The sequence below is a fragment of the Mercenaria mercenaria genome, chromosome 15 (assembly GCF_021730395.1).
Source record: "Mercenaria mercenaria strain notata chromosome 15, MADL_Memer_1, whole genome shotgun sequence".
NCBI classification, from domain to species: domain Eukaryota; kingdom Metazoa; phylum Mollusca; class Bivalvia; order Venerida; family Veneridae; genus Mercenaria; species Mercenaria mercenaria.
Window position 1 is genome coordinate 51,929,043 of NC_069375.1, and position 13,282 is coordinate 51,942,324.

General features: G+C 37.6%; 1 protein-coding gene across 3 annotated transcripts in view; it reads left to right on the forward strand.

Annotated features, from left to right (window-relative positions):
- Positions 1-13,282, forward strand: part of LOC123563978 (FK506-binding protein 15-like) — a 241,413-nt gene that overhangs the window by 150,578 nt on the left and 77,553 nt on the right. For all 3 annotated transcript variants that reach the window (XM_053524018.1, XM_053524017.1, XM_053524016.1), the window contains exon 18: positions 2,771-2,942. In XM_053524018.1, coding sequence (XP_053379993.1) covers positions 2,771-2,942 — 172 coding nt within the window. The remainder of the gene's footprint in view (positions 1-2,770; positions 2,943-13,282) is intronic.

Consider the following 13,282-nt stretch of genomic DNA (forward strand, 5'->3'; position numbering starts at 1 on the left):
AATGCTTGTTTACACTCAAGAGGCCACATTTTTGGTCCAATCTTATTGAAAATTGGTCAGAATATTAATTTTGTCTCCATGAAATCACTAGGTCAAAAGTATTTACACTGTTATGATGTGTTACTCAGGTGAATGACCTAGGGCCATCTTGGCTCTCTTGTTACAAATATTTGATACTGGCTTTTATTTACCCCAAAGAGTTAGGTGTGTCAGTATATGTCAGGTGCAAAGAAATGATAAAACATAAGAATTATGTAAGGCCTTTTCTTCCACCCTGATAAGTTTATCAAATGTCAATCACCTGCTACATAAATTGCAAAGAAAGTGTCTTTCACCAGTAAACACATCTTTTATTATGCAGAACAGTTAAAAGGTTTCGGGATGATAACTCGAGAACGCTTGGGCCTAGGATCATGAAAGTTGATAAGGAGGTTGGTCATGGCCAGCAGATAAGCCTTATTGATTTTTAGGTCAGTAGGCCAAAGGTCAAGGTCACAGTGACCCGGATCCCGGATCAGTTAAACCATTTCCGGACAATGACTTGAGAACACTTGGGCCTAGGATCACGAAATATGATAGGGAGGCTGATCTTGACCAGCAGATGACCCCTATTGATTTGGAGATCAGTAGGTCAAAGTTCAAAGTCATAGTGACCCAGAACAGTTAAACCATTTCCAGATGAGAACTTGAGAATGCTTGGGCTTAGGATCACGAAACTTAGGGAGGTTGATCATGACCAGGTCATTTATGATGCATAATTATTGATTTGAGGTCAGTACGTCAAATGTCGAGTGCACAGTGACCAAATAATTTTTGTTCCTTGTGCAGTTACTGAATGATTCAAGGGGGGCATTTCGTGTTTTACAAGCTCTTGTTATTAGCTCATCTGATGTTTTTAAAATATCTACGAGGTGTTATCATTACTTGATCATTGGCATCTGCATTGGTTAAAATATTTGTTTATGTCCATCTTTTCTCAAAAACTATAAGAGCTACAGCTTTGAAACTTTGCACACTTGTTTGTACTAGGTCAAATCAAAGGAAAAAGCCTAGAGGCCACATTTATGATCCTGTCTATATGAAACTTGTTCAGAATGTTTATCTTGAGGATCTTTAGGCCAAAAACTTGGTCATGTAGGGTCAAAAAGTAGGTCACTAGGCCAGATCAAAGGAAAATCTTGTTAACAATCTAGAGACCACAGTTTAAGTTTGAAACTCATGAGAATTGGTCAGAATGGTTGTCTTGATAATCTCTAGGTCAAGATCCCATCTTGGTCATGTGGGGTCAAAAACTAGGTCACCTGTTCAGATCAAAGGAAAAGTTTGTTAACACTCTAGAGGCCACAATTATTATCCAATCTTCATGAAACTTGCTCAGAATGTTTATCTTGATGATCGTTGGACCTGATTTGAAACTTGGTCATGTGGGATCAAAAACTAGGTCACAAGGCCAGATCAAAGGAAAAGCTTCTTAACTCTCTAGAGTCCACATTTTAAGTTTGAAACTCTAGAGAATTGGTCAGAATGTTTATCTAGATGATCTCTTAAGTCAAGTTTGAAAACCTAGGTCACCCTATCATATGAAAGGAAAAGCTTGTTAACATTCTAGAGGCTACATTTATGACCCTATCTTCATGAGACTTGGTCAGAATGTTTATCTTGATGATTCCTAGGCCAAGTTCGAAACTGGTCATGTGGGGTCAAAAACTAGGTGACCCACTCAAATCAAAGGAATGCTTGTTAACATTCTAGAGGCCACATGTATAACCCTATCATCATGAAAGTTGATCAGAATGTTTATCTTGATGATCCCTAGGTCAATTTGAATCTGGGTCATTTGGGGTCAAAAACTAGGTGACGTGCTCAAATTACATGAAAGCTTGTTAACACTCTAGAGGCCACATTTATGATCCTATCTTAATGTAACTTGGTCAGAATGTTTATATTGATGATTCCAAGGCAAAGTTTGAATCTGGGTCATGTGGGGGTCAAAAGCTAGGTCTTTTGCTCAGATCAAAGGAAAAGCTTGTTAACGCTCTAGAGGCCACATTTATGACCCTATCTTCATGAAACTCGGGCAGATAGTGTATCTTGATGATCCCCAGGCCAGATTTGAAACTAGGTCATGTTGGTCAAAAACTAGGTCACCCACTCAAATCAAAGGAACACTTGTTAACATTCTAGAGGCAAATTTATAACCCTAACGTCATGAAAGTTTATCAGAATGTTTATCGTGATGATCCCTAGGTCAAGTAGAATCTGTGTCATTTGGGGTCAAAAACTAGGTCACATGCTGAAATTACATGAAATGCTTCTTAACACTCTAGGGACCACATTCATGATCCTATCTTCATGAAACTTGGTCAGAATTTTTATCTTGATGATCTCTACGCCATGTTCTGGGTTTATGGGGTCAAAAACTAGGTCAAATCAAAGGAAAAGCCTGTTAACACTAGAGACTGTAGGCCCAATAACTCAGGTGAATGATCCAGGGTCTTCATGACCCTCTTGTTCCCAAAACCTATAAGAGCTACAGCTTTGAAACTTGCACACTTGTTTATCAGCATTAGATGAGTAAGTATACAAAGAACCATAACTCTAACCTGCATTTTGTCAGAAGAATGGCCCTTTTTATACTTAGAAAATCTGAACTATAATTCTTTTCTTACATATTGTCCAGCACTTGCAGACAAGTGATGGCACCCGCAGGCTGTGCTCTTGTTTAGATATTCTGTCACAGGCAACAGAATTGCCCGTCATATTTTTGCAGGTTGAGCTAACGAAACAGCTATCAGAAGCAACGTCCCAAATAAGTGCCTTACAGCTTGAGGTCTCTGCCTTAAAGAAGAAAGAGTTTGATTTGTCACAACAATTAGAAAGTGGCGGGAAAAGTTCCAGACGGCAGAGTGAAGAGCTTGAAAATCTAAAAACTCAGCATGCTGGTAAGTTCAAAAATACCAAAAGCTAGGGTTATATACAATTTTGTTTTTATGGGTTTTATAGTTTTCATTACATAATGATTAATCTAACAGGGCCTGTATTCATCAATGTTGTAAGTCTGAATTTTTAGACTTAGGCCACACCAAATTGATAAGTTGTTCATCAGACTTTTTTCTGAAAAATTTGAGGTGGCGAGCGAAAAAATAATTTAAATATTTTTTTTGGTTTTTGAGAAAATCAGGAGCGAGCGAAGAGCGAAGAAATATATTTGTCTTCATTTGGCTCTCGACTGACTAATAAAAACCTTAAAATAGAATGTATAGCCCTTTTAAATTAAAAAGTAAGTCCCCAGGGATTGAGAAAATCTGACCTGCAGACGCACAACAAAGCGAACTCGTGAAAAAAGATAATAACATTGTCATACAGTACACTGTAATCAAGTAATGCATGCTTTTGAAAATGCTGGTAGAAAATATGTAATAAACGACAATGCATAACCTTACACCATACTTATCACATACATATGTGACTTGAATATTTACTGCTATGAAAATGTAGCATTCTTAGCTGACTTTACAAAGTTTTTGATACATCAAATATCTATGTGAGTGTTACTAGATCTATTAAAGCTTCTGATTTGAACTTTAGAAGTTATTTACTGTCAAAGTCTACACCAGGAGAAACAATACTTTTAAGTCTGAATCTAGACAGAGTTATGCCCCTTTTTAACATAGAATATTTTTAATTAAGTTTTATATAATGACCAATAGCTCTGTACTTCAATAGCTTCTGACTATTATGCCCCTTTTACTGGCAAAGCTCTGATTCAGAAAAGTCGAGCATGATGTCTTATGTACAGCTCTTTTTCTAACTTTAAACTTTCATAACATATTAAATTTGTTGAAACAAAGTCTCAATTAAAGTCTGAAATGGAGATTAACGTGCATTAACATTAGTCTACTAAATGATTGGAAAATTTGAAAATCGAAACTGTTCTGAAAACAACTTGTAATGTAAATTCCTTACCCCACCAACTTTCGTATGCAAATGCTGATCATTTGGACAGGAAAAAACAGAAAACAGATAAGTGACATGCATCAGTAAGTATTTACCCTTACCAAAATAATGTAGATTGATGTTATCAAATAAATTAGTATGTTTTTCTTCATCCAGTTTTCAATGAAATAAATCGATTTTTGTAGCATGTAATTTGGTAAACATTTGAAGAAAATGGCGTAACTGCATAAAGGGGAAATAACTTTAATGCAACTAAATATAAGTGTTACGATTTATTATAGACTACGTGTGCGTAGTATGTATTTATTTTGATTAAAATCCATTTGAGAACAATCTGGGACTGGAATTATCGGATTGATTTTTTTCAATGAGGCGAGCGCAAGCCAAAAACAAAAAAATATTTTTTTTTGTGTTTCTGAAAATATACGAGCGGCAAATCCGATGAACAACTTTTTAATTTGGTGAGGCCTTAGACTTTAAACCACTACAAATTCAAATTGTTGTTATTTCCTTTGTAATAAATCTATATTGCTGAAGCTTTGTATAGCTTTTTGTTATAGCGTATTCCATATTTATGCCAAGTCTCCTCAAAATCAGTACAAGATAGGGCTTTTTCCAGCTGTTCCATGGGGCTGAATGTCGGCCCCATTCCCAGTGACAGATAGGCTCCATTTTTCCCAATTTGGAGCAAAAAATTCCTAACCCAAAGAAAAATTCCCAGTTGGAATGAATTTTTGATTATTCAAAGAAAATTCTTGCACAAAATTAGAAAAACCAGTTCATTGCTATTTTTGTGATCGCTCACTGTCCTGCATCCGGCTGTCCATTGTCAGTCCACACTTTCCTTTAAACAACAACTCCTCCTAAACCACAAGGCCAATTTTGATGAAACTTCACAGGGATGTTCCTTGGATGGTCTTGTTTAAAAATTGTTTAAAGAATTAATTCAATACAGAACTCTGGTTGCAATGGCAACTGAAAGGAAAAATTTTAAAAATCTTCTTGTCCAAAACCACAGGTCATAGGGCTTTTATATTTGGTATGTAACATCATCTAGTCATCCTCTACCAAGGTTGTTCAAATTATCCCCCTAGGGTCAAATATGGCCCCGCCCTAGGGGTCACATGGTTTACATAGACTAATATTGGGAAAACTTTGTCTAAAACTATAGGTCCTAGGGCTTTGATATTTGGTATGTAGCATCATCTAGTGGTCCTCTACCAAAATTTTTCATATCATTCCCCTAGGATGAAATATCGCCCCGCCGCAGGGGTCACATGATTTATATAGGGAAAAACTTCTTGACAAAAACCACAGGGCCTAGGCCTGTTCATGACCAATCTCCGGTAGCAATTCCGTGTCCGCTCTGTAACTCTTGAACCCCTTGAAGGATTTCAAAGAAACTTGATACAAATGTTCACCACACTGAGACGACCTGCAGAGCGCATGTTTTTGATATCTCATTTCAAGGTCAAGGTCACACTTAGGGGTCAAAGGTCATATGAGTGTGTTTCGTGTCCGCTCTGTAACTCTTGAACTTCTTGAAGGATTTCAAAGAAACTTGGCACAAATGTTCACCACACTGAGACGATGCAGAGCGCTTGTTTCGGATGACTAGCATCAAGGTCAAGGTCACACTTAGGAGTGAAAGGTCATATATGACTTTGCTGTGTCCGCTCTGTAACTCTTGAACTGCTTGAAGGATGTCAAAGAAACTTGGCACAAATGTTCTCCACACTGAGGCGACGTGCAGAGTGCATGTTTTGGATGACTGGCTTCAAGGTCAAGGTCACACTTAGGGGTCAAAGGTCATATATGACTTTGCTTTGTGTATATTGCTATGCATTGCAGTGCTCTTGTTTTTATTTGGCAGATCCCTTTTTGTTCTCTTAAAATAATTTTTTTTTTTTAATTACTTCCCTTTTTAGCTCACCTGTCACAAAGTGACAAGGTGAGCTTTTGTGATCGCGCGGTGTCCGTCGTCCGTCGTCCGTCCGTGCGTCCGTAAACTTTTGCTTGTGACCACTCTAGAGGTCACATTTTTCATGGGATCTTTATGAAAGTTGGTCAGAATGTTCATCTTGATGATATCTAGGTCAAGTTCGAAACTGGGTCACATGCCATCAAAAACTAGGTCAGTAGGTCTAAAAATAGAAAAACCTTGTGACCTCTCTAGAGGCCATATATTTCATAAGATCTTCATGAAAATTGGTCAGAATGTTCACCTTGATGATATCTAGGTCAAGTTCGAAACTGGGTCACGTGGGTTCAAAAACTAGGTCAGTAGGTCTAAAAATAGAAAAACCTTGTGACCTCTCTAGAGGCCATATTTTTCATGAGATCTTCATGAATATTGGTCAGAATGTTAACCTTGATGATATCTAGGTCAAGTTCGAAACTGGGTCACGTAGGGTCAAAAACTAGGTCATTAGGTCTAAAAATAGAAAAACCTTGTGACCTCTCTAGAGGCCATATTTCTCAATGGATCTTCATGAAAATTGGTCAGAATGTTCACCTTGATGATATCTAGGTCAAGTTCGAAACTGGGTCACGTGGGGTTAAAAACTAGGTCAGTAGATCTAAAAATAGAAAAACCTTGTGACCTCTCTAGAGGCCATATTTCTCAATGGATCTTCATGAAAATTGGTCAGAATGTTCACCTTGATGATATCTATGTCAAGTTCGAAACTGGGTCACGTGCGGTCAAAAACTAGGTCAGTAGGTCTAAAAATAGGAAAACCTTGTGACCTCTCTAGAGGCGATATTTTTCAATGGATCTTCATGAAAATTGGTCAGAGTGTTTACCTTGAAGATATCTAGGTCAAGTTCGAAACTGGGTCACGTGGGGTAAAAAACTAGGTCAGTAGATCTAAAAATAGAAAAACCTTGTGACCTCTCTAGAGGCCATATTTTTCATGAGATCTTCATGGTTATTGGTCAGAATGTTCACCTTGATGATATCTAAGTCAAGTTCGAAACTGGGTCACGTGGGGTTAAAAACTAGGTCAGTAGGTCTAAAAATAGAAAAAACCTTGCGACCTTTCTAGAGGCCATATTTCTCAACGGATCTTCATGAAAATTGGTGAAAATGTTCAGCTTGATGATATCTAGGTCAGGTTTGTAACTGGGTCATGTGCGGTCAAAAACTAGGTCAGTAGGTCGAAAAATAGAAAAACCTTGTGACCTCTCTAGAGGCCATATTTTTCACGAGATCTTCATGAAAATTGGTGAGAATGTTCACCTTGATGATATCTAGGTCAAGTTTAAAAGTGGGTCACGTGCCTTCAAAAACTAGGCCATTAGGTCAAATAATAGAAAAACCTTGTGACCTCTCTAGAGGCCATATTTTTCAATGGATCTTCATGAAAATTGGTCAGAATTTTTTATCTTGATGATATCTAGGTCACATGTGCTCAAAAACTAGTCACTATGTCAAATAATAGAAATAATGATGTCATACTTAGTTCAACACTGGGTCATGTGGGGATAGGTGAGCGATTCAGGACCATCATGGTCCTCTTGTTTATTTATCCCCCCACCAAAGGTGAAGGGGATATTAGAAATGCTCTCCGTCCGTGCGTGCGTGCGTCCGTCCGTCCGTGCGTCCGCAACGATCTTTGTCCAGAGCATAACTCCAAAAGTACTTGAGGGATTTTCTTCCAACTTCATACACTGATAGAACACATTGGGAGGAAGTGCAGTGTGCAAGAACAATAACTCTACCTTGCCTATTTTTTGAGTTATTCCCCTTTATCTTATTTTCTTAAAAAATTTTGTCCGGAGCATAACTCCAAAAGTACTGGAGGGATTTTCTTCAAACTTCATACACTGATAGAACACATTGGGAGGAAGTGCAGTGTGCAAGAACAATAACTCTACCTTGCCTATTTTTTGAGTTATTCCCCTTTATCATATTTTCTTAAAACATTTTGTCCGGAGCATATCTTCTTCATGCATGGAGGGATTTTGATATATCTTGGCACAAATGTTTACCACCACGAGGCGGAGTGTCATACGCAAGAACCAGGTCCCTAGGTCTAAGGTCAAGGTCACACTGAGAGGTCAAAGGATACAAGAATAAAAACCTTGTCCGGAGCATTTCTTCTTCATGCATTGAGGGATTTTGATATAACTTGGCACAAATGTTCACCACCACGAGACGGAGTGTCATGCGCAAGATCCAGGTCACTAGGCCTAAGGTCAAGGTCACACTTAGAGGCCAAAGGTCAGATACAAGAATGACTTTGTCCGAAGCATTTCTTCTTCATGCATGGAGGGATTTTGATGTAACTTGGCACAATTATACACCATCATGAGACGAAGTGTCATGCGCAGTTCCCTTCTTTAGAATTACTTCCCTTTGTTGTTACTTTAAATAGCTTTTATTGTAACTTTTTCATTACTAGTCGTAGGGGAAAATCGAGACCACTTTTCTGTAGTACAACAAACATGCTAAATCCAATTTTGAGGTGTATTTTGACCAGTCTCTTCCTGATAAAGATTTTTGTGTGGACTTGCAATTTTTTTTTTTTTTATTTTTTTTTTTTTTTTGTTTTAAAGATTAACTTCCCTTAGTTGTTACTATAAATAACTTATATTGTAACATTTTAAGCTCACCTGTCACAAACTGACAAGGTGAGCTTTTGTGATCGCGCGGTGTCCGTCGTCCGTCGTACGTGCGTCCGTGCGTGCGTCCGTAAACTTTTCCTTGTGACATCTCTAGAGGTCACATTTTTCATGGGATCTTTATGAAAATGGGTCAGAATGTTTATCTTGGTAAATTCTAGGTCAAGTTCAAAACTGGGTCACGTGCCTTCAAAAACTAGGTCAATAGGTCTAAAAATAGAAAAACCTTGTGACCTCTCTAGAGGCCATAATTTTCAATGGATCTTCATGAAAATTGGTCAGAATGTTCACCTTGATGATATCTAGGTCAAGTTCGAAACTGGGTCACGTGCCTTCAAAAACTAGGTCAGTAGGTCTAAAAATAGAAAAACCTTGTGACCTCTCTAGAGGCCATATATTTCACAAGATCTTCATGAAAGTTGGTCAGAACGTTCACCTTGATGATATCTAGGTCAAGTTCGAAACTGGGTCACGTGCATTCAAAAACTAGGTCAGTAGGTCAAATAATAGAAAAACCTTGTGACCTCTCTAAAGGCCATATTTTTCATGGGATCTGTATGAAAGTTGGTCTGAATGTTCATCTTGATGATATCTAGGTCAAGTTCGAAACTGGGTCACGTGCGGTCAAAAACTAGGTCAGTAGGTCTAAAAATAGAAAAACCTTGTGACCTTTCTAAAAGCCATATATTTCACAAGATCTTCATGAAAATTGGTCAGAACGTTCAGCTTGATGATATCTAGGTCAAGTTCGAAACTTGGTCACGTGCCATCAAAAACTAGGTCAGTAGGTCTAAAAATAGAAAAACCTTGTGACCTCTCTAGAGGCCATATATTTCACAAGATCTTCATGAAAGTTGGTCAGAACGTTCACCTTGATGATATCTAGGTCAAGTTCGAAACTGGGTCACGTGCATTCAGAAACTAGGTCAGTAGGTCAAATAATAGAAAAGCTTTGTGACCTCTCTAAAGGCCATATTTTTCATGGGATCTGTATGAAAGTTGGTCTGAATGTTCATCTTGATGATATCTAGGTCAAGTTCGAAACTGGGTCACGTGCGGTCAAAAACTAGGTCAGTAGGTCTAAAAATAGAAAAACCTTGTGACCTCTCTAGAGGCCATATATTTCATGAAATCTTCATGAAAGTTGGTCAGAATGTTCACCTTGATGATATCTAGGCCAAGTTCGAAAGTGGGTCATGTGCCTTCAAAAACTAGGTCAGTAGGTCAAATAATAGAAAAACCTTGTGACCTCTCTAGAGGCCATATATTTCACAAGATCTTCATGAAAGTTGGTCAGAACGTTCACCTTGATGATATCTAGGTCAAGTTCAAACTGGGTCACGTGCCTTCAAAAACTAGGTCAGTAGGTCAAATAATAGAAAAACCTTGTGACCTCTCTAAAGGCCATATTTTTCATGGGATCTGTATGAAAGTTGGTCTGAATGTTCATCTTGATGATATCTAGGTCAAGTTCGAAATTGGGTCACGTGCGGTCAGAAACTAGGTCAGTAGGTCTAAAAATAGAAAAACCTTGTGACCTTTCTAGAGGCCATATATTTCACAAGATCTTTATGAAAATTGGTCAGAACGTTCACCTTGATGATATCTAGGTCAATTTTGAAACTGGGTCACGTGCCTTAAAAAACTAGGTCAATAGGTCAAATAATAGAAAAACCTTGTGACCTCTCTAGAGACCATATTTTTCAATGGATCTTCATGAAAATTGGTCAGAATTTTTATCTTGATAATATCTAGGTCAAGTTCGAAGCTGGGTCACATGAGCTCAAAAACTAGGTCAGTATGTCAAATAATAGAAAAAACGATGTCATACTCAAAACTGGGTCATGTGGGAAGAGGTGAGCGATTCAGGACCATCATGGTCCTCTTGTTATAATTGACCCAAGGGAAAAAACAAGACCACTTTTCTGTGGTACAGCATAGATGTTACTCTCCAGTTTTAGGTGTATTTTATTAATTTTATTATATATAAGGTATCTCTACCTAGTAAGGAGTTTTTTTGTGGACTTTAAAAAACAAAAGACTTAACAATGATTACTAAACAACCACAAAATTAACATTCCATTTGCAAATACAGCTGCTAGAGTAAAGAAATTTGCTTTGACGGGCATATATTGTGACATTCTGGCACTCTTGTTCCCTGTTAGCTTTCCATTCCTTCTTTTTACAGTAGCCATATAGAAAAACATCATAGCTATACTCTTCATGAAAATTAATAAAATTTAGCAGTAAACCACCTCACTACTGACTTATTCTTTCTTCCACATCTTAAAACCCCTGATGCGGACCACATCCTTCAATTATGATATGCTCGGTGGGGGGATTAGCCATGTCTGACATGGCTCTTGTTACTACATTGTATAAATAGCTTATTTTGAAACTTTTATTATTGGCAGTAGGGAAAAACCGAGACCACTTTTCTGTGGTACAACATGGATGGTACATACAATTTTTAGATGATTTTTGACACAACTTTACCTGGTAAGAATTTTTTTGTGGACTTTTCTTATTTTTTTGTTCCTGTCCTTTGGGCTTCAACAGTCAAGTTCTTTAAATTTTGCTCCCATCCTCTGATGTAACCCTTCCGGCGTATATTGCCCCGCTTGGCGGTGCTCTTGTTCAATTTTAAAACAACCAAAACAACTACTACTGTCTCCAGTATCAGAAGACATCATGATCTTCAGGTTGCATTCAGTCATTTTTTCAGCTGTAGATTAATGTAATATGCCTCATAATCATGACAACATGCATGTTTTAGTGTTGTTATATTTTCTAGTCCTTTGGGATCATGGAGTCCATTCAACATATATGTAATAAGAGTTCCGCTTAAGCCGGTGCTAGGGGGCGTAAGAGGTGTTGCACATTTCATTACCTCTCATGAACAGACTCAATGAAACCGAGTCTGCTATTATTCTTCTTGGTTGCATTCTATGCTTCCAAACAGGGTCTTTCAAAAAAATTGACCCTGTTCCAAAGGATCTTTTTACGAATTTTATTGTTAAAAATGCAAATATTGAAAATTGAAATTTTTCAAACTTAGTTTGAATTGTCTCAAATGATTTCATTGCAAATCCCGCTATTGTATAATTATCGTGGAAGAAATCGTATGCCAGTACATGAATATTTGGGGACAAAAACACCGATTAAAAGGCGAACTTGTTAAAAGTAATGTTTCTTTCGAATTAATTATACCCTTTAATGATGTGTCAATCACAAACACCAGCTAGAATGTAAAATTAAATCAAATTGAAGTGCATTATGTGCGTATTTTCGGGAAACAGATACGAATATTTCGCCCCCTCCGTTACGGCTGCAATTATTTTCCTAAGTCGTGCAAATAAAAATTATTTTATACGTAAATATTATGCAAGGATCGTATCTTTCTCTATGAAAAATAAATAAGATAACACCTCTTCTGTTGATTTCATGCAATATATCTTTCCATAAACCCATTTCTATGCTACAAACTTCGACGGATACACGGGTGTAATTTTATCATGTACCGAAATAGAACGTACACCATGATAGTTAGATGTTTTCTGATCATATGACCAAAACAAGCTCTTTGGTGTTGTTATAATAATAAAATTTCGATTAACTTTTCTAGATGAAACTGAGTTTTAATTTAAAATGTTTAAAAAAGACGCAACTTTGTTTTAATGCCGATAATAGCGTACTGTACTATTTTTAGCTCACCAGAGCCAAAGGCTCAGGTTGAGCTATTAGGATCACTCACCGTCCGTTGTCCGTCGTCCGTCATCCGGCGTCCGTTGTCCGTAAACTTTTACTTCAAACGACATCTCCTCATAAACCGCTAGGCCAATTTCATCCAAACTTCACAGGAATGTTCCTTGGGTGAAGCTCTACAAAAATTGTTCAATGAATTGAATTCCATGCAGAACTCTCGTTGCCATGGCAACGAAAGGAAAAACTTAAAAAATTTTCTTCTCAAAAACCAGAAGCCCTAGACCTTAGATATTTGACAGGTAGCATTGCCTAATGGACCTCTACTGAAGTTGTTCAAATCATGACCCCGGGGTCAAAATTGACCCCGCCCCAGGGGTCACTTGATTTTACATAGATTTTTATAGGAAAATCTTCAAAAATTTTCTAAAAATAAACCAGAAGGCCTAGAGCTTAGATATTTGACTTGTAGCATTGCCTAGTGGACCTCTACAAAATTTGTTCAAATCATGACCCCCAGGGTCAAATTGACTCCGCCCCATGGGGTTACTAGATTGTACATTGAAAAATCTTCAAAATTTTCTAAAAATAAACCACAAGGCCTAGAGCTTAGATATTTGACATGTAGCATTGCCTAGTGGACCTCTACAAAAAAATTTTCAAATCATGACCCCCGGGGTCACTTGATTTTACATAGGAAAATCTTCAAAAATTTTCTTAAAATAAACCAGAAGGCCTAGATCTTAGATATTTGACATGTAGCATTGCCTAGTAGACTTCTACAAAATTTATTCAAATCATGACCCCCGGGGTCAAATTGACCCCGCCCCTTGGGGTTACTTGATTGTACATAGAAATATCTTCAAAATTGTCTAAAAATAAACCAGAAGGCCTAGAGCTTAGATATTTGACATGTAGCATTGCCCAGTGGACCTCTACAAAATTTGTTCAAATCTTGACACCCCAGGGTCAAATTAACCCAGCCACAGGGGTTACT